This window comes from Echeneis naucrates, chromosome 17 (assembly GCF_900963305.1).
Source record: "Echeneis naucrates chromosome 17, fEcheNa1.1, whole genome shotgun sequence".
Lineage (NCBI taxonomy): Eukaryota > Metazoa > Chordata > Actinopteri > Carangiformes > Echeneidae > Echeneis > Echeneis naucrates.
In genome coordinates, this window is record NC_042527.1 from 21,902,562 (window position 1) to 21,924,715 (window position 22,154).

Here is a 22,154-nt window from a genome sequence, read left to right on the forward strand (position 1 = left end):
TATGGATCGTATAATCCAAAGTCAGGAAATTGCAGAGGCTACAGATCACATGAAAAGAGAGAAACCTGCAGGTCCGGATGGACTCCCAATTGATATTTATAAACTATTTAAAAACAAACTGATAAGTCCACTGAAGAATATGTATGAAGAATCTTTTCAGAATACCCTGACCGCCTCTCTGAGGAATGCACTTATTACCTTGATATTAAAACCTGACAAACCTTCTTCTCAATGTGAGTCTTACAGGCCCCTTTCCTTATTGCATTCTAAGGTTTTGGCACTCAGGCTTGAGAAATTCCTCCCTTCTCTAATCCATGCTGACCAAAATGGATTTATAAAAAACCGTCAAGCATACTACAATATTAGAAGAACTTTAAATATAATTAATGAAAAGAAAGTCTCCAGACACATGCATTCTGTGGTTGGACGCTGAGAAGGCTTTCGACAGAGTTGAGTGGCCGTACCTATTTGAAGTACTCTCCAGCTTTGGTTTTGGTGCTTACTTCAGACAATGGGTCAAACCTTTATACTCAGAAACATGCACAGAGATTATGACCAAAAACTACATTTCCAAACCATTCCATCTCCACCATGGGACCCTACAGGGATGTTCCCATCCCCCCTACTTTTTGTTTTAGCATTTGAACCCGTTGCCATCTCCATTAGGAATCATCCTGTTATTGAAGGAATTCAAATAGCAGGTGTGGAACATCGCATAGCCTTGTTCGCAGATGATACATTACTCTATCTGACGAACTTGGAGCAATCTTTGTCAGCCCTTACAGAGGAGATTACTAAAGTCTTTAGGATACAAAGTTAAAACCAAATCATCTCTGCTCTTCCTCAACAAGCAAGAACGTCTCCACTCCACGATCCGACACCCATTTCTGAATAATCTTTCTTACCCCCAATCTAAATTAGTTTGTCTCGGCCAGTTACAATCCAGTCATTTCTGAAACCAAAGACTCTCTAAACAGATGGATCTCTCTCCCCTTATCGATAATTGGATGCATAAGTGCCTTTAAAATGAATATCCTTCCCAAATTCCTCTTTTTCAGTCAATCCCTCTATCAGCTCCACCTAAATTCTTCCACGATATGAGAAATACTCTGACACTATTCACATGGAAAAGACGTCCAAGACTGAGACTCACGTTACTATATCTCCCATTTGACAGAGGAGGCCTAAAGGCTCCTAATTTAATTTGGTACTCCTGGGCAGCCCAGCTCAGAGCTGCCCGCAGGTGGTTTTCATGTCCAGACTTACCTTGGGTAAAACTGGAAGCAACATCTATACGAGGACTTGCATTAGATTCATATTTATATTCAGATTCTTTTAAGAACTAGAAAAATACATTAAATCCTTTTGTTAGAAACACCTTGATGGTCTGGCATGAAGCTCATAATGCAGTTGGTGACAATCCACCTTTATCCCGCCTTGCACCTATTTGGGGAAACTTTGAGTTTAAACCAGGTGCAAAAGACTTAGGATTCAAGCAATGGTCGCAAAAAGGGATCAGAAGGATTATGGACCTTCATAATGGTGATATACTAATGTCCTTTAATGAAATTAAAGATCAGTTCAACATTCCACAAACACACTTTTTTAAATATCGACAATTGCAAAGTTTGCTTCTCGCTAAATTAAACCACTCGTCTAACTGTCCCCTCTAACAATGTTAGAACAGTTTGTAACTCGACCTCAGCAAAGCAAAGGCCAGATCTGTACACTTTACAATCTATTTCTGTCTCATTCCAGAGAGTCCTCTGACTCAAAGAGGAGATTGTGGAGTGAGGACTTAAAGGAATATGTGTTGGATAACGAATGGAGCCAGATTTGCTCAAAGGCCCAGAAACTCAAATTAATACAATATGACTGGATGATGAGGACCTACATTACCCCAGTAAAACTTCATAAATTTAAACCAGATATTCCAGACACTTGGAATGTGAGAAGATAAAAACATTCTGGAAAGAAGTATTACAGATAATTTCCCAAATAATTTCCAGACCTATCCCTATCTCCCCTAAACTCTGTATCTTGGGCCTCTACCCAGAAAACCTCTCTTTAAAATCAAACTAAATCAAACTGATAAACCTTTGTCTTGCCCATTCAAAACGTCTCATCGCTATGAACTGGAAGAATACATCATGTCCCCCTATTAGTCATTGGCTTAATGAGTTATCATTATGTATAGCTTTAGAGAAGCTAACTTAAAGTATCCAACAAAACTCAGCGGTAACATGGACATAGAAAATAAAATGGTTCCTCAGACCGATCCCTGAGGAAAACCACGACAGGGGACCAGGATCTGATAGAAATTCTCCTCCAGAGACTGAGAAGGACCGATCAGTGAGACAGTAGGAGAACTGCTGCAGTGACACTGGAGTTCATCACAACTGTGTCTCATGAGAGAGAAGACTCTGGACTGGATCATTAGAAACCAGAGAAGGTTCTCAGTCAGAGACTCCCTCTAGTGGATGTTGTGGAGTATTGTGTTGTCTTTGCTCCAGAGGTTTTTGTACAGAGTTGTGTTGTTTCCTGTCACTGTGGGTTGCACAGCACAGTAGTACACAGCAGAGTCTGACACTGCAGCAGAGGAGATCTGTAGATGAATTCTGGTTTTGTCATCGCTCACGTTAACAGACAGTCTCGAGTCTGAACCTGATAATTTCTCTCCTGACTCCTGATGAGAAAAGATGAACTCTGGTGGTTTTCCTGGATTTTGTCGATACCAGAAGAAGAAATTATCATCATAACCAGCAGCTTTGGAGTAATTGTAGGACAGAGTGACAGAGCTGCCTTCTGAACTGGACTCTTCAGTCTTGACTGGATTCAGTTCTTGACAGCTGACACCTGAAGAAACAGAGAAATGTTGTTAAAGACCATGTTGAACTCTGATTGTGTGTTCCAGTGGTTTCTAACCAACAGATCCTCTGAACTCATTTATTCCTCCTGCTTGAACTCACCTTTTAGTATGATGAGAAACAAAGGAACCATCCCACAGTGATGCAGTGAGAGCATCTTCAGACACTCTGACTTGTGTTTTCTTTAGATATTGAATGAATCTGACGGTGGCAGATGTTTTCTCTTCTGCTCTTTGACAGTGTTGCTCCTCCTCATATCACTGTATGTCATCAGCCGACACCACACCTCCAAATCTTTGAAGCTGTCTGTGTAACCATGGTAACTGATTGTATGTATGTATAAAATGTAATATTTACACCTAATTCCTAAGTAGGGTGTCCCAGGGGCCCAGGGGCCCAGGGGCCATTGATTGCGCTCACAGACCCATCACTGGGCCTTTGGGGGAACATGAGGGCGACTTTGTGAACAGGAATCAATGTTCAGGTAAACTGATTGATTTGTCATGTTATTGGTGGTGGCTCATGTGCACGTTGCACACAATTATATTATTAATGCTGCATACTACACTTTTCTCATTGATCAGATATATTCACATACATTCACGTTGTTACAGGAGATGGGTCACCATTAATAAGGGAAAACTATTCCCTTTCAGCAGCCTTCACTGGTACCTTAACTGTTTCAGTGCTTTCATTGTGAAACTCATCTGAGACACGTTTGCAGATGACTTGTGATCATCAGCGATTGGTCACAAGTGTGGATGCCAGATGTCCTGGCTCAGTCCATGACTCGTGGATCCTCCGAGGGTCTATTCTGGGTCACCAGCTTGAGCACGGTATGACAAATGGATATACACAATTGGATTCTATTCTAGTTAAATTGTCACACAGAGTAGTTTCCGTTGCCTTTGTTAACAGGGCTTTTTGACGGGTTGCTTCTGGCGGACAGAGGATATCCCTGCACCCTATCCTGACCCACAGACACCACCAGAGTGTGGCTTCAATGTGGCACTTAGCAAGTGCAGGGTCGGGATGGAAATGACTTTTGGGGTCACCAAGTCCAGATTCAACTGTCTCCGCAGCCTGAGGGTTTCTCCTGACGGGGCTTGTGGGATTATAACCGCTTGTGCGGTGTTGCACAATGTGGCCACCAAACAAAAAGAGGAAAGAGCCCCTCGTGTGCCGCTGCTGGCAGCTGACGTGGTGGACCCTGTAATATCGTCGAGGTTTTAGAAATAACTGGGCATGTTTCTTCATCAGGAACTGCTTTATTGTTAACACAGGTCCCAGCAACTAGTCATGGCGGAAGGCAGCGGAACCCCTACTGGGTATGGAGTATAACAACATCTCCAAGATCACTTCACAACAGACCCCATCACCGTTGACGATCCAACTGGTGCAGCCACCACCCAGAAAGTTTTGTGATTTAAACAAAACAAAACAAAGAACACGGCAATCAAAGGATGTTTTATTGTTTATTGAAGTTCAGCCTTTTCTGGGGGAAAATGTAGGAATAAGTACACAACGTCACTCACGCTTAACAAAACATTCAAGTACCATTTAGTGTTGTACCTTTTTCTCAAATTGCAGTTGCTCAAACTCCGACTTTAATTTCCAGTTAATTTTTTACATTATCCAACAAGATTCCTTTTATAAAGGGCCTTCACATATTCTGCTCCAACCTGTATTAAGAGGACATTGAGGTGTTCATCATTCACTTCTGCGTTCTTGGTAAGGATTACTTTAAAAAAGTAGACCTCGCCCAGAGGTGGAGGCCACAGGATACAATGCACAATGTCCTCGGCCTGTGACATGAGCAAGAAACTTAATTATTTCTAATTTAAAAAGATTGATTTCATTTTTACATTCACTTCTTATTTCGATTATAAAGACATCTACCCCCAAAGGTACCCTAACCCTAACCCTAACCCTATACTGAGAGCGTCTCCTCATCATTGAGCTCCACCTGTGGAATAGTTTAACAGAAATGAATAAAGTGGATTTAAAACAGCACACAAAGATAATACATGACAACTTTCTTTGACAGTCACCTCTGTGTGGGGGTCAGTAAGGGTGTGTGCTGGCAGCTTCACCAACTCTGCAGTGTCTCCTTCAACTGTAAATGAGATAAAGACTTCTCATTTAAGAAACAATAGCTGCATTTAGTATTTTACCACCAAAGCACTCATACATCTCCTGGAAAAGAACAGCTGCTGGGAGCTGCCAGCTCCAGGGTCTGACTGAATATCCCCTCGTATCCCCTCCATGATCGGACGCCCGTCATTGTTTGCCCCCTCCAGTCCTTCTTCCCTCACTTTTCTTCTTCTTTGCTTCAGATAATATTAACAATGAATATATTGTAAGTGTATCATCCACATTACACTGAAAGAGTGATGAATACCACTTTGGATTATGTTTTTGTGCTTAGTCCGGATTTCCTGCCAAGACTGTTTTTCAGCTAATAGAACACCAATGAGAACATTTATTGGACTTTATCACACTTTTCACTTTGATTTGGCCCTGAACTAAGTGCTTTCCATGTATCCTTCATTGTGAGACAATGTCAGGGAGGGAATTAAAGTTATATAAGATCATTTATGACATACATCATATTAAACTAAATAGACTATATTCACTTACGCATTTACGAGTTCTGCAATTTTTTGCCATTTTCCTCTCTGGCCTTGTTTGTCGAAACAGTGTTGCTTATTGCTGTTAATATAGCTCTGAATTCATTGGAACTCTCAATAACAACTATCTGATCCTCTTGGGTGAAATAGGCAGCACGTGATTACTCCATTTTTCTGATGAAATAGTGTCAAATGACGCCTAAATGTCCTGTTTTATGTGAACGCACACAGAGCCTGATGAGGAAAGCCTGCGTCGACAAATCAAGTTGATAACCACCGTCATGATACTCGTTATCTCTGGTTGGAGCCAGCTCAGCCCAAGAAAGCCCGGCTCTGCTGAGCTTCCTACGTAGGATACCGCTCTGGACTCCCCCGTCGCTCTGGACTCTCACCTCCATCACTGCTCCTCTGTCACAGTGAGATCCTTGCAGATGGTCCATCATGTGGCCTCCTGTCTGGTCTCTGATAATCCAGAATGACTCATGTGACTGAGCTCTTCTTCACCCTCCACTGATCCTCCCTCCAACCATCACTGCCTGAATCCTGTTCCAGTCACTGATGCTGCCCTCAGAGAGACTTCTGGGTCTGAACCATCTACTTCAGCTCAGTCAAGCCTCACACTTTTTCTTGCTGCTGCTTCCTCCGAGGAATGTCGTCTGGATTTACCGTCCCTGGACACAAAACCATGTCAGTCCAGACTCTGTTCATCTGCTCAGACTCCTTAATATGAGTCTGTAGAACTGAGCAGGATCTGCTCTGAAGCTTTAGTGATGTCCCTCACTGATGGATGAGTTCTGTCTCTGTTGTCTTTCTGCGGTTCATGGAGTCTTTGTGTTTGAAGCCTCATCCAGGTGGTCTGTCACTGATGTGGATCCTCCCACAGTGTTTGATGAGCAGCTGAACCACAGTGACTCTGATAAAACAGGAATTAGCAGAATCCATCTGATATGAAGCTGTGGTTTGAAAACCACTTCCCTCCTCTTTGAAGAGGACTCAGATATCAGTGTTCAGGTTTTTGTGCAGCCTCTCCTACACTTTGTATCACTGTGTTTGTAGAGCACAGTAGTAGAGAGCTGTGTCTGCCAGGGTTAGTCCACTGATGGTCAGTTCAGTTGATGTGTCTGTTGTTTTGGAGGCATATTTATTCGGTGAAGGATTATATTCACTTGTGTATCCCTTTGCTCCTTTCCTGAGAATGAACTGAGGGGCCTGAAGGTCTGAATCATGTCTGTACCAGTAAAGGTAAAGACTACTGTATGTTGTCTGATATTGACATCTGAGTTTGACAGTTCCTCCTTCTCTCTCACTGACTTCTTCTCTCACAGGAAAGATTCGGTGTTGAGCTTTTATTCCTGAAAAAGTGCAGAAAATGAAGCCATTAGACTGACATTGTCCATGAGGCTGAGAGGAGCAGACAGGGGGAAATGTCACCGTACAGTTTTACTCTGTGGACACAAACAGCTCAACTGTAGCTCACATCATCTCTAGATTGTACAGGACTTCATGACAAAGACACATTATTGTGCGTGACCAAATGGAGGTGAAACATGTTGTTGATCCAGCAGGCTGACTCAGACTCTCATTAGTTGTCAAACTCACCTGTGAAGTGAGAGAAAAACAAAAAGAGGTAAAGCAACATGTCTTTGGAGTAGTTGAAGCCAAACAGACAGCAGATGAACAAAGTTCTTCCACTGCAGTAGAATGAACAAACTGAACAGCCTCTCTGCTGCACAGCCCTTCTCCTCAACTTCAAGCTGACTGTGCTTTTACTTCCTCCAACATTTCTGCTCACCTCATTGGCTGAGCTGGACTCCTGATGACCTGGCTCCAGTGGGCGGAGCCAGGTCATCAGCTCTGAGCTCGTTTGTGTCATCAGTCTTTTCTCAGTCAGAGACTCCCTCTAGTGGATGTTGTGGAGTATTGTGTTGTCTTTGCTCCAGAGGTTTTTGTACAGAGTTGTGTTGTTTCCTGTCACTGTGGGCTGCACAGCACAGTAGTACACAGCAGAGTCTGACACTGCAGCAGAGGAGATGTTCATCTGGATCTGCTTTTGTTCCACTTTTATCTCCATTCCATCAATTTTACCGTTCGCCCCTGAACCTGTTCCTAAATGAGAGATGATGAACTCTGGTGGTTTTCCTGGATATTGTCGATACCAGAAGAAATAATCACTCCCAGTTGGATCTTTGGAGTAATTGTAGGACAGAGTGACAGAGCTGCCTTCTGAACTGGACTCTTCAGTCTTGACTGGATTCAGTTCTTGACAGCTGACACCTGAAGAAACAGAGAAAGTTGTGGACGTGTCCATAAATGCATCACATTCCAAAAATAATGACATCAACCTTTTCCTTGTGACAGAATCTAACATACCTGTAATAATGGAAAGGAGCAGCAGAGACAGACCATAATAGTCCAACGACAGCATGTTGAATAAAGGTAATGTTGGTGGTTTGTGTCCTCTCAGTAACAGCTCAGCTCCTCCCTGAATCTCTGCGTCTCTTCTCTCTGTTCCACCCTAGCAGCTTCTTCCTCCACCTGGGGGGTGGGGCGGTATTTAAATATGAACTAAGCAATAATCCGACCGCTGTGTCAGGATGGACAGTTAACATAAAAATTAAAGGAGCAGTGGTGTGTTTTAAAGACAGCAGAATGATAAACAGCGTTTCCATGCCGACCTGTATGTGATGTCACCAGAGTCCGCTGGAACGAGAGTCCGTTAGCACAGGGAGGGAAGGTGGAGGGAGTTCTGGGCTAGAAGACAGTTTGGGGTTTGACCTTACTGTGGTTCAAGAGGGCTACAGTACAGTCCAGCCAGAAACCCAGGGTTCTTATGTAGAGACCTGGACTAGGATGGTCCCATCTGGACCGGGGATTTAAGGAGGTAACAGTTCACAGGAACAGAACCCTTCACGCTAAACCACACTAAACCTCATGACTTTGGTTTTAATGGTGTTGAACTGAAGGAAGCTGAGCTGGACTCATTCAAATAGAGTCTCTGAGGAGAGACCAGAGACACAGAGGACAGAGTCATCAGCATGGAGCAAGATGTTGGACAAAGACTCTGGACTGGATCATGAGACACCAGAGAAGGTTCTCAGTCAGAGACTCCCTCTAGTGGATGTTGTGGAGTATTGTGTTGTCTTTGCTCCAGAGGTTTTTGTACAGAGTTGTGTTGTTTCCTGTCACTGTGGGCTGCAGAGCACAGTAGTACACAGCAGAGTCTGACACCTGAAGCTTCTGGATCTTCAGAGGAACTGACTTGTTCTTGATCGCAGCATGAAATCTCTTTTGGTCGAGCTCTGGAGCTTTGTCTACATTTTTAGCAGAACATCTCAGCATGTACTGTGGGAAGCTGTTAGCTTCTTGTTTGTACCAGAACAGAGTGGAACCTGAGTAAGTTGTCTCAAATTCACAGTCCAGTGTAACTGTGTCTCCTTCAGCTGCAGTCACATCTTCTGGTCGCTGGATCACTCGGTCTTCTCCTTTACACTCTGAGGAAGAACAGAACATGCAGAGGAAGAGATGAATCAATACAGATGATTGATGGAAGGAGAACAGTCAGCAGAATCGATGTGACTTTCCCTGATCATTGTCACTTGGTAACAAATGTCAGCAGAAATGATCTGCTCTGGTTTTCTGTAGCATCAACATGAACAGCTCAGTAATATGTTCAAGTGTTTGAAGGAAACTTGTTGTACTTTGTGTCTTACCAAAGAAAAGAGCAGCAAGAATAATCCACAGCCAAAGTTCCATCTCTACAACCAGGTTTAAATCACCAGGAGAAAGTAGCTGATGTTCAACATCCAGTCTGACAGATGTTCTCTTCACAGAACTCTGAGAGGACCTCAGGCTCCGCCTACTCCATGATGTCACTGAAGAACTAGCATATCTGACCAAGACAAATCATTTATGGATCGTATAATCCAAAGTCAGGAAATTGCAGAGGCTATAGATCACATGAAAAGAGGGAAACCTGCAGGTCCGGATGGACTCCCAATTGATATTTATAAACTATTTAAAAACAAACTGATAAGTCCACTGAAGAATATGTATGAAGAATCTTTTCAGAATACCCTGACCGCCTCTCTGAGGAATGCATTTATTACCTTGATATTAAAACCTGACAAACCTCCTTCTCAATGTGAGTCTTACAGGCCCCTTTCCTTATTGCATTCTAAGGTTTTGGCACTCAGGCTTGAGAAATTCCTCCCTTCTCTAATCCATGCTGACCAAAATGGATTTATAAAAAACCGTCAAGCATACTACAATATTAGAAGAACTTTAAATATAATTAATGAAAAGAAAGTCTCCAGACACATGCATTCTGTGGTTGGACGCTGAGAAGGCTTTCGACAGAGTTGAGTGGCCGTACCTATTTGAAGTACTCTCCAGCTTTGGTTTTGGTGCTTACTTCAGACAATGGGTCAAACCTTTATACTCAGAAACATGCACAGAGATTATGACCAAAAACTACATTTCCAAACCATTCCATCTCCACCATGGGACCCTACAGGGATGTTCCCATCCCCCCTACTTTTTGTTTTAGCATTTGAACCCATTGCCATCTCCATTAGGAATCATCCTGTTATTGAAGGAATTCAAATAGCAGGTGTGGAACATCGCATAGCCTTGTTTGAAGATGATACATTACTCTATCTGACGAACTTGGAGCAATCTTTGTCAGCCCTTACAGAGGAGATTACTAAAGTCTTCAGGATACAAAGTTAAAACCAAATCATCTCTGCTCTTCCTCAACAAACAAGAACGTCTCCACTCCACGATCCGACACCCATTTCTGAATACGCCTCAAGGATTTAAATATCTTGGCCTCTTTCTTACCCCCAATCTAAATTAGTTTGTCTCGGCCAGTTACAATCCAGTCATTTCTGAAACCAAAGAATCTCTAAACAGATGGATCTCTCTCCCCTTATCGATAATTGGATGCATAAGTGCCTTTAAAATGAATATCCTTCCCAAATTCCTCTTTTTCAGTCAATCCCTCTATCAGCTCCACCTAAATTCTTCCACGATATGAGAAATACTCTGACACTATTCACATGGAAAAGACGTCCAAGACTGAGACTCACGTTACTATATCTCCCATTTGACAGAGGAGGCCTAAAGGCTCCTAATTTAATTTGGTACTACTGGGCAGCCCAGCTCAGAGCTGCCCGCAGGTGGTTTTCATGTCCAGACTTACCTTGGGTAAAACTGGAAGCAACATCTATACGAGGACTTGCATTAGATTCATATTTATATTCAGATTCTTTTAAGAACTAGAAAAATACATTAAATCCTTTTGTTAGAAACACCTTGATGGTCTGGCATGAAGCTCATAATGCAGTCGGTGACAATCCACCTTTGTCCCGCCTTGCACCTATTTGGGGAAACTTTGAGTTTAAACCTGGTGCAAAAGACTTAGGATTCAAGCAATGGTCACAAAAAGGGATCAGAAGGATTATGGACCTTCATAATGGTGATATATAATAATGTCCTTTAATGAAATTAAAGATCAGTTCAACATTCCACAAACACACTTTTTTAAATATCGACAATTGCAAAGTTTTCTTCTCGCTAAATTAAACCACTCGTCTAACTGTCCCCTCTAACAATGTTAGAACAGTTTGTAACTCGACCTCAGCAAAGCAAAGGCCAGATCTGTACACTTTACAATCTATTTCTGTCTCATTCTAGAGAGTCCTCTGACTCAAAGAGGACATTGTGGAGTGAGGACTTAAAGGAATATGTGTTGGATAACGAATGGAGCCAGATTTGCTCAAAGGCCCAGAAACTCAAATTAATACAATATGACTGGATGATGAGGACCTACATTACCCCAGTAAAACTTCATAGATTTAAACCAGATATTCCAGACACTTGGAATGTGAGAAGATAAAAACATTCTGGAAAGAAGTATTACAGATAATTTCCCAAATAATTTCCAGACCTATCCCTATCTCCCCTAAACTCTGTATCTTGGGCCTCTACCCAGAAAACCTTTCTTTAAAATCAAACTAAATCAAACTGATAAACCTTTGTCTTGCCCATTCAAAACATGAAGAATACATCATGTCCCCCTATTAGTCATTGGCTTAATGAGTTATCATTATGTATAGCTTTAGAGAAACTAACTTACAGTATCCAACAAAACTCAGCGGTAACATGGACATAGAAAATAAAATGGTTCCTCAGACCGATCCCTGAGGAAAACCAAGACAGGGGACCAGGATCTGATAGAAATTCTCCTCCAGAGACTGAGAAGGACCGATCAGTGAGACAGTAGGAGAACTGCTGCAGTGACACTGGAGTTCATCACAACTGTGTCTCATGAGAGAGAAGACTCTGGACTGGATCATTAGAAACCAGAGAAGGTTCTCAGTCAGAGACTCCCTCTAGTGGATGTTGTGGAGTATTGTGTTGTCTTTGCTCCAGAGGTTTTTGTACAGAGTTGTGTTGTTTCCTGTCACTGTGGGCTGCACAGCACAGTAGTACACAGCAGAGTCTGACACTGCAGCAGAGGAGATCTGTAGATGAATTCTGGTTTTGTCATCGCTCACGTTAACAGACATTCTCGAGTCTGAACCTGATAATTTCTCTCCTGACTCCTGATGAGAGAAGATGAACTCTGGTGGTTTTCCTGGATTATGTCGATACCAGAAGAAATAATAAAGAGCTCCATCTTTTTTTGAGTAATTGTAGGACAGAGTGACAGAGCTGCCTTCTGAACTGGACTCTTCAGTCTTGACTGGATTCAGTTCTTGACAGCTGACACCTGAAGAAACAGAGAAAGTTGTGGACGTGTCCATAAATGCATCACATTCCAAAAATAATGACATCAACCTTTTCCTTGTGACAGAATCTAACATACCTGTAATAATGGAAAGGAGCAGCAGAGACAGACCATAATAGTCCAACGACAGCATGTTGAATAAAGGTAATGTTGGTGGTTTGTGTCCTCTCAGTAACAGCTCAGCTCCTCCCTGAATCTCTGCGTCTCTTCTCTCTGTTCCACCTCCTGGTGATCAGAAACTGATGGTTTAAAAGATGAATCATATTTTCTGGCTTTACAAACAACAAGGACCAACTTGATTCTCCTCAAGTGGAGGCGTCACTGTGCAGGATGAACGTTGTGTGTCAGTCCCATTGTCCAAAGTCATCCTGGGACTTGAAGATGGACTGATCCCTGTCGTTCACCACAAGAAATCTCTTTCCCCAAACGAACCAGAGAGAAACCAGGACCAGGTTAAAATGATCAATGTCAAATAGACTCAACCTCACGGCCATTACAACAAAAGCATGTGTCGAGAACGTAGCACTAAATAGGAAGGACTCAAATGCACGACAACGACCGGTTAAGATCAGCTAAACAAAGTTTATTCCAGGCAGATGTATCCAAGATGTGACACAAAAAGGGAAGGTGCAACCACTGTGAAGGAATGCTGGACCGTGAGCTGGCAAGGAGACGTGACACAAAGGGGGAATATATGCAGGACTAATGGGGAGTGATTGGACACAGGTGTGGGAGACACAATCAGGGCTCAGGTGCACACAGACGGGGAGGGGGCGGGGCAAACAGGAACCTGGAACGGAGACAGAGGTGAGTGATCACAAAAATAAAACAGGAACGACAAGACATGAAGCATGAAGGAAAAAATTAAATACTTAGCAGAGAAACATGACAGCATGTTCATGAATTTCCTAATCAACCTGGACTCAAACACCAACCGTCTGGTTTCTCTCAAAAGATCTGAAATAGATTCCATTCAGCCTGAAATGCGTCACAAGCTGAAAGAGGACTAAATTGAGGGACTGGACCTGGGAGAAGGTGTTGGGCCTAATTCATAGTCCTCAACATGTTCTAGACAAGATCCCATCACAGCACATTCATTAGAGTGACATCCTGCTGACAAAGATACTTCCTGGTCCAAGCGGCAGGTGTGGCTTCAGCTCAGGTGCATCAAATACTGAGACCAGGTGTTTTTCATGGTGACTGGAGCTCAGGTCTTCTCAGGGGTGAACCGGAGTAACACATTTTAATCTGGTAAAGTCTGTTTGTGCTTTAAGGTGCTGGAACTCCATGCACATCATCTTTACACAACTCTGTGCTGTTACTGAATGCTGGACTCCCCACGGCCTGTTTGGTGTCTTATTCTGTTCCTCTCTGCCAAGGGAGGGAGGGGAGAAGATGTTCAGGTTCATGAGTAGAGTTTGGACACCTGACATGGTCTTTTTTCAATTCAATTCAAAATTTTCAAAGACGTTTCAGTCTCAGACTTTGAGGGCGGTAGCAGAACCTTCAGCTTCCACCTCTCAGATGTTTCATGGTCGATTTTCAGGTGTTTTTGGATTATTGTCTGGAGATGTTGGAAACAGAACTGATATGTCTCAGTGGTAACATGGATATAGAAAATAAAATGGTTCCTCAGACCGATCCCTGAGGAAAACCACGACAGGGGACCAGGATCTGATAGAAATTCTCCTCCAGAGACTGAGAAGGACCGATCAGTGAGACAGTAGGAGAACTGCTGCAGTGACACTGGAGTTCATCACAACTGTGTCTCATGAGAGAGAAGACTCTGGACTGGATCATTAGAAACCAGAGAAGGTTCTCAGTCAGAGACTCCCTCTAGTGGATGTTGTGGAGTATTGTGTTGTCTTTGCTCCAGAGGTTTTTGTACAGAGTTGTGTTGTTTCCTGTCACTGTGGGCTGCAGAGCACAGTAGTACACAGCAGAGTCTGACACCTGAAGCTTCTGGATCTTCAGAGGAACTGACTTGTTCTTGATTGCAGCATGAAATCTCTTTTGGTCGAGCTCTGGAGCTTTGTCTACATTTTTAGCAGAACATCTCAGCATGTACTGTGGGAAGCTGTTAGCTTCTTGTTTGTACCAGAACAAATTGGGAAATGAGTCCGTTGTCTCAAATTCACAGTCCAGTGTAACTGTGTCTCCTTCAGCTGCAGTCACATCTTCTGGTCGCTGGATCACTCGGTCTTCTCCTTTACACTCTGAGGAAGAACAGAACATGCAGAGGAAGAGATGAATCAATACAGATGATTGATGGAAGGAGAACAGTCAGCAGAATCGATGTGACTTTCCCTGATCATTGTCACTTGGTAACAAATATCAGCAGAAATGATCTGCTCTGGTTTTCTGTAGCATCAACATGAACAGCTCAGTAATATGTTCAAGTGTTTGAAGGAAACTTGTTGTACTTTGTGTCTTACCAAAGAAAAGAGCAGCAAGAATAATCCACAGCCAAAGTTCCATCTCTACAACCAGGTTTAAATCACCAGGAGAAAGTAGCTGATGTTCAACATCCAGTCTGACAGATGTTCTCTTCACAGAACTCTGAGAGGACCTCAGGCTCCGCCTACTCCATGATGTCACCCTCTGATTTAGAAAAGCTGAGGTATTAAATTGTCTATTCCAAAGAATTGTGCCCCTTTATTTTAAAGAAACCTGACCAAGGGTGGTACGATACTGAGGAGGATGAAGGCTCGTTAATTGTCTGGCTTTATACTTGTGTAGTTGTGAGGTGACTGGAAAATATCCACTGAAGGAGTTGGGGATAGAATTTGGAATGTACATGTACTTAAAGATAAAAATGCATATTTGGTATATACTGATCTGAAAAACTGTCATTATCTGGAGTTTTTGGAAAAGGGGAGCTGAAGGATCTAGTTGTCTTGCAGAGGTGGCAGTTCTAACAAATCTTTGCTGAACTAGATAAATACTATGGAGGTTGAAAATATAAGTACTGGATCAAACAATATTACAGTATATGATGTGTGGATAAAACAAGCTATAATATAAAATAAGCAGGCAGCTCCGATTTATCAGGTCACACATTTTTCTGATGGCACCAAGAGATCTGGCAACTTTACCACATACCAGGTTGATGAGTTCTTTCCTGCTCCATCTCTCATCAACCAGTACTCCTAAACATTTTGTGGAAGTAACCTGGTTAATTTCTGTACCATTGATTATAATTTTTGTTTCACCTTTACAGTATTTCTTTTTTTAATTAGCAAATGTAAAAAATTAGACTTTTTTTATAGTTAGATAATTTATTAGATTGAAACCATTTTGAAATTTTCTCCATACTGCTGTCAGCATCATATCACATCGGTGTCATCAGCAAAAAGTATGGGGAATAAGGTCGTAGATACAGCAGGGAGGTCATTGATACATACAAGGAACAGTAATGGGCCCAAAATAGAACTTTGAGGGACTCCACACAATATTTTGGTCCTACCAGATAATGAACCATTAGCAATTACATATTGTTCTCTAGCATATACATAGCTGTACAACCATTTTAAAGTGCGTTCATAAAAACCACAGTGCTTCAGTTGTGACATTAAATGTCATGACTGACAGCATCAAAGGCCTGAGACAAAGCTAAAAATATGACTCTTTCTAAATCCATTCTGGTGTTCATAGAGGATATTATGTGCATCTAAATGTGCTAATACACGCTCGTAGACCAATTTCTCTAAAACCTTTGAAAAACGGGGCAAAATGAATATCGGACGATAGTTTGTAAAGCTAATAGGGAAAAAAAGAGGAAGAACTTTAGCAACTTCCATACTTTCAGGGACAACTCCATTTTCCATAGACTTTCCACAAATGTATGTGAGTGGTTGCATAATATGAGAGCTAACCTCCTGAAGCAGTGATGCACTTATTTCATCATGACCTTCTGCAGAATGTTTAAGATTAGCTATTATTTCCTACTTCATTAGCACGTGGTGGGTCAAATTGCAATACAGCGGGACTCAAGTGGACTTTCAGCTGTCTTCTTGATTCTACTTGAGAGAGAAACACCCACATTTGAAATGAATGAAAATGAATTTCTATCTAATGGGAGAGTGCCACAGAAAGCGTTAAATTCACTCTCAGCAGGTATTAGCATTTAGCTTCTTAATAGGTGTACATTTTTGATGGAATAGATGTCGGTATAGTCCACAAGTGAAATCTGAGTGTTTGAAACATTTCTGACATTTTGGACAGATGTTTTTTCATGTCATGAAATGTGGTCAAATACTAATATGACTGATAGACAGTGGGAGGGCGGTATACACGAGTGGTCCAACTGTAGCTTCTCAGATATCATTTTGCGTACCTTTTCTTCTGACTCAGACCAGTTTTCGTTTGGAGTTTCTTGGATACCATCAATGACAATATTATTTCTGCGTGATTGCCCTTCTAGTTAATCCACCTTCCCTGTCAGAGACCGGAGAACTTCGTTCCTTTTGGGTTAGGGTTATAATTTCAGTAGGAACAAAGAAGGATTCCAGAGATTTTAGATGGATAGTCTTCAGTTCATTTCTCAGAGAACCACAAGCACCAAAGCAGGAGCTCAGTCTGTCATCTGACTCTTTGCTGCTGTGGACAGGGTTAGAAAACAAAGCTGTTTACGGTCAGTACTCAGGCAAGTATGTCCGCTCTTTATACGCTTCATATATCCAGATCTTTGAATTCTTTCTGGGGGGATTTTCTACCCCTTATTCCTTCAAAATGTTTTTTCTTCTGAGAGCTTCTTGTGCTGCCTTGTAGAGACTTCTTCTTTGAGCTCTATCTCCAAATTTTCAAAGACGTTTCAGTCTCAGACTTTGAGGGCCGTAGCAGAACCTTCAGCTTCCACCTCAGATGTTTCATGGTCGATTTTCAGGTGTTTTTGGATTATTGTCTGGAAATGTTGGAAACAGAACTGATATGTCTCAGTGGTAACATGGACATAGAAAATAAAATGGTTCCTCAGACCGATCCCTGAGGAAAACCACGACAGGGGACCAGGATCTGATAGAAATTCTTCAGAGACTGAGAAGGACCGATCAGTGAGACAGTAGGAGAACTGCTGCAGTGACACTGGAGTTCATCACAACTGTGTCTCATGAGAGAGAAGACTCTGGACTGGATCATTAGAAACCAGAGAAGGTTCTCAGTCAGAGACTCCCTCTAGTGGATGTTGTGGAGTATTGTGTTGTCTTTGCTCCAGAGGTTTTTGTACAGAGTTGTGTTGTTTCCTGTCACTGTGGGCCTCACAGCACAGTAGTACACAGCAGAGTCTGACACTGCAGCAGAGGAGATCTGTAGATGAATTCTGGTTTTGTCATCGCTCACGTTAACAGACATTCTCGAGTCTGAACCTGATAATTTCTCGCCTGACTCCTGATGAGAGAAGATGAACTCTGGTGGTTTTCCTGGATTTTGTCGATACCAGAAGAAATAACCAGTATAACCAGCAGCTTTGGAGTAATTGTAGGACAGAGTGACAGAGCTGCCTTCTGAACTGGACTCTTCAGTCTTGACTGGATTCAGTTCTTGACAGCTGACACCTGAAGAAACAGAGAAATGTTGTTAAAGACCATGTTGAACTCTGATTGTGTGTTCCAGTGGTTTCTAACCAACAGATCCTCTGAACTCATTTATTCCTCCTGCTTGAACTCACCTTTTAGTATGATGAGAAACAAAGGAACCATCCCACAGTGATGCAGTGAGAGCATCTTCAGACACTCTGACTTGTGTTTTCTTTAGATATTGAATAAATCTGACGGTGGCAGATGTTTTCTCTTCTGCTCTTTGACAGTGTTGCTCCTCCTCATATCACTGTATGTCATCAGCCGACAAGTTCAGAGATCAGGAGGAGGAAGCTTTGGGCTGTTTGGAGAAGGAACACTTGATCCAGATGTCACCAGTTTGGGTGGAAACAACAAGTCACCTCATTGGCTGAGCTGGACTCCAGTGGGCGGAGCCAGGTCATCAGCTCTGAGCTCTGACGTTTGTGTCATCAGTCTTTTCTCAGTCAGAGGAGACAGTGGACAGGACTCTGTTGGGGACGGGTCTCTGTTGGGGACAGGTCTCTGCTGATCTGGTCTCTGCTGATCTGGTCTCTGTTGGTCTTAGCTGAACTATGAAGACAGCTTAGAGCCTTGTTGAGCACAAAGCCCGCTCTCTTTGAAGCTGTCTGTGTCACCATGGTAACTGATTGTATGTATGTATAAAATGTAATATTTACACCTAATTCCTAAGTAGGGTGTCCCAGGGTCCCAGGGGCCCAGGGGCCCAGGGGCCATTGATTGCGCTCACAGACCCATCACTGGGCCTTTGGGGGAACATGAGGGCGACTTTGTGAACAGGAATCAATGTTCAGGTAAACTGATTGATTTGTCATGTTATTGGTGGTGGCTCATGTGCACGTTGCACACAATTATATTATTAGTGCTGCATACTACACTTTTCTCATTGATCAGATATATTCACATACATTCACGTTGTTACAGGAGATGGGTCACCATTAATAAGGGAAAACTATTCCCTTTCAGCAGCCTTCACTGGTACCTTAACTGTTTCAGTGCTTTCATTGTGAAACTCATCTGAGACACGTTTGCAGATGACTTGTGATCATCAGCGATTGGTCACAAGTGTGGATGCCAGATGTCCTGGCTCAGTCCATGACTCGTGGATCCTCCGAGGGTCTATTCTGGGTGACCAGCTTGAGCACGGTATGACAAATGGATATACACAATTGGAATCCAAATTCTTGTTAAATTGTCACACAGAGTAGTTTCCGTTGCCTTTGTTAACAGGGCTTTTTGACGGGGTGCTTCTGGCGGACAGAGGATATCCCTGCACCCTATCCTGACCCACAGACACCACCAGAGTGTGGCTTCAATGTGGCACTTAGCAAGTGCAGGGTCGGGATGGAAATGACTTTTGGGGTCACCAAGTCCAGATTCAACTGTCTTCGCAGCTGAGGGTTTATCCTGACGGGGCTTGTGGGATTATAACCGCTTGTGTGGTGTTGCACAATGTGGCCACCAAACAAAAAGAGGAAAGAGCCCCTCGTGTGCCGCTGCTGGCAGCTGACGTGGTGGACCCTGTAATATCGTCGAGGTTTTAGAAATAACTGGGCATGTTTCTTCATCAGGAACTGCTTTATTGTTAACACAGGTCCCAGCAACTAGTCATGGCGGAAGGCAGCGTAACGAGAAAAGGGCAGGTGCCCCAACACCTAGTGTTTATGCCCCCTACTGGGTATGGAGTATAACAACATCTCCAAGATCACTTCACAACATCCCTCCCTTCTTAAATTGAAACGATTCCTTAGTTCAAATTCACATCAATACAACAATAACCGCAAAACTCTGGTGCCAAAACAAAAAACAACAAAAACAACAGTTGTGAAATATTCAATTACACTGGCACAACCATCTATGTATATATATACCTTTTTTTTTTTTTTTTACGCGTTTTTAACCATATCTGCTCACTGAACGAAGTCCTTCATGTATGCTGGTGGTTTCCTGATCCTATGAGAACGAAACAATGTTGTTGTTGGAGCACCGGCCGGCACTCTGCTCATTTGCTCTTGCTCTGTTGTAGGCACGACCCTGTCCCCTTCTTGCCTAGGACCTGGATCTTGTTCTAACGGTTCTGGGAATGGTGTGGGTGTCCCACATCCCTCCATTGGTACTGTATGTGGACTCACAGCTGACATCTCTGACTCCTGTCTGCTGAACAGCTGATCCACATGTCGTCTGACCAGTTTTCCATCTCCTAGCAACACTGTGTAGGAAACTGGTCCTGTAGTCTCATGTATCAGTGCTGGTATTTTGGTCCATATCCATAGCTCTTGGTGTAGATGGAATCTCCTGCCACAAAGTTGCGTTCTCTGGCATGTTTGTCATGATGTGCTTTCTGACTTTTTTGTTTTGCTTCCACCTTCTTTTTAAGGTCAGGGTGTATGAGGTCCAGGGTGCATCTCAATTTCCTACCCATCAACATCTCAGCAGGTGAAAGTTCCGTTGTTGACTGTGGAGTGATGCGATAACTAAATAGAGCCCTATTTAGCTTTGTCTCCACTGTATCACCACTACTCTTTTTCATGAGCTCTTTGACAGTTTGCACCGCTCATTCAGCTAATCCGTTAGATGATGGGTGATACGGTGCTGATGTGATATGTGTTATTCCATTTCGTGACATGAACTCTCTGGTCTGTTCACTGACAAAACACTGTGCGTTGTCTGAGACAATCATCTCTGGAATACCATGTGTGCTGAAACTGTTCCTGAGACAGTTTATTGTGGTTGCTGAAGTAGACGAAGTTACTGGGTAGACATCTAACCATTTTGAATGAGCATCCACAATTACTAAGAACATTTTCCCCATGAAAGGCCCTGCATAGTCTATGTGTAGCCTTCTCCATGGCTTTTCAGGCCACTCCCAGGGGTGGAGAGGTGCACAGGCAGGTGCCTTTCTGTGTTCCTGACATGTGTGGCATGCCTTTACCTGTTTCTCAATGTCCATGTCCATGTTGGGCCACCACATGTAGCCTCTGGCCAGTCCTTTCATGCGGCTCATGCCTGGGTGTGACTGATGTAGTTGTTCCATCAGAGGAGCTTGCCCCTTTTTGGGAATCACAATGCGCGCTCCCCACAGCACGCAGCCATGCTGTACACTGAGTTCTTGTTGTCTCTGTCTATAAGGCATGTAGTTACTGTCCAAATTATCAGGCCATCCTCTGAGAACATACTCACGGACTCTTGAGAGTGTAGGATCCCTTGTTGTCCATTGCCTCAGCTGTTCTGATGTTGTCAGTGGGCTCTGTTCTCGGTCCAGCATTAGCACATGCTCCTCTGGTTCGGTCTCTGTGGGTTTCTCTGGTAGAGGAAGTCGACTGAGAGCGTCAGCGTTGCTATGGTCTTTACCTGCCCTGTAAAGGATAACACTCGTATGCACGCAACAGCACAGCCCATCTCATTATTCTTTGAGACGCCATCTGTGGAACAGCTTTCATCTCGTTAAACAAACTTGTCAATGGCTTATGATCTGTACAAATCACAAACTTTCTGCCATACAGATACTTGTGAAAATACTGTACTCCAAAAATGACAGCCAATCCCTCTTTATCGAGTTGGGAATAGTTCTTTTCAGCAGCGGTGAGTGTACGTGATGCGAACCCTATAGGTTTTTCACCACCATCGGCCATACGGTGAGCTAGAACCGCTCCAACTCCATATGGAGAGGCATCACAGGAAAGTATCAGTTCTTTCTTCTCATCATAATGCACTAACACGCTGCTTGATTGTAAAAGCTCTTTTGACTCTTGAAAGGCTTTTTCTTGTTCTTGCCCCCATATCCATGTTTCATCTTTTTTTAGTAACTTATGCATAGGTGCCAGTACAGTAGACAAGTTAGGCAGAAACTTATTATAAAAGTTCAACAGTACCAAGTAAGCTTTAAGCTCAGTCACTGATGTGGGTGCGGGAGCTTCCTGCACTGCTCTCACCTTGGCTGGCAGTGGGTGCAGTCCTGTCTTGTCCACTTTGTGTCCCAAAAATGTCACTTCAGTCTCCATGAACTGACACTTACTCCTTTTTAAGCGTAGTCCAGCATTGTCCAGTCGTTGCAGCACTTGATCCAATGTTTTCAGGTGATCTTAGTCATTCTTTCCTGTCAGAATGATGTCATCAAGGTATACTGCCACATTCTCGAGTCCCTGTAGCACACCCTCCATTGTGCGCTGGAATATAGCTGGGCTGGAGCTCACACCAAAGGGCAATCTTGTGTATGTGAAAAGTCCCCTATGTGTATTCACTGTGACATATTTCCTTGAATCTTCATCTAATACTATCTGCTGATATGCATGGC

The 22,154-nt window shown here is 43.0% G+C and overlaps 2 gene segments (V, D, J or C); both read right to left on the minus strand.

The window, feature by feature from the left end:
• Positions 1-7,338: 7,338 nt before the first annotated feature.
• LOC115057247 (T cell receptor alpha variable 3-like) lies at positions 7,339-8,028 on the minus strand. The segment is given in 2 exon segments: positions 7,339-7,771; positions 7,868-8,028. Coding segments are annotated over 2 exon segments (429 nt in total).
• Positions 8,029-12,438: 4,410 nt separating this feature from the next.
• Positions 12,439-15,160, minus strand: LOC115057248 (T cell receptor alpha variable 36/delta variable 7-like). The segment is given in 2 exon segments: positions 12,439-14,503; positions 14,723-15,160. Coding segments are annotated over 2 exon segments (423 nt in total).
• Between the last annotated feature and the right edge of the window lie 6,994 nt (positions 15,161-22,154).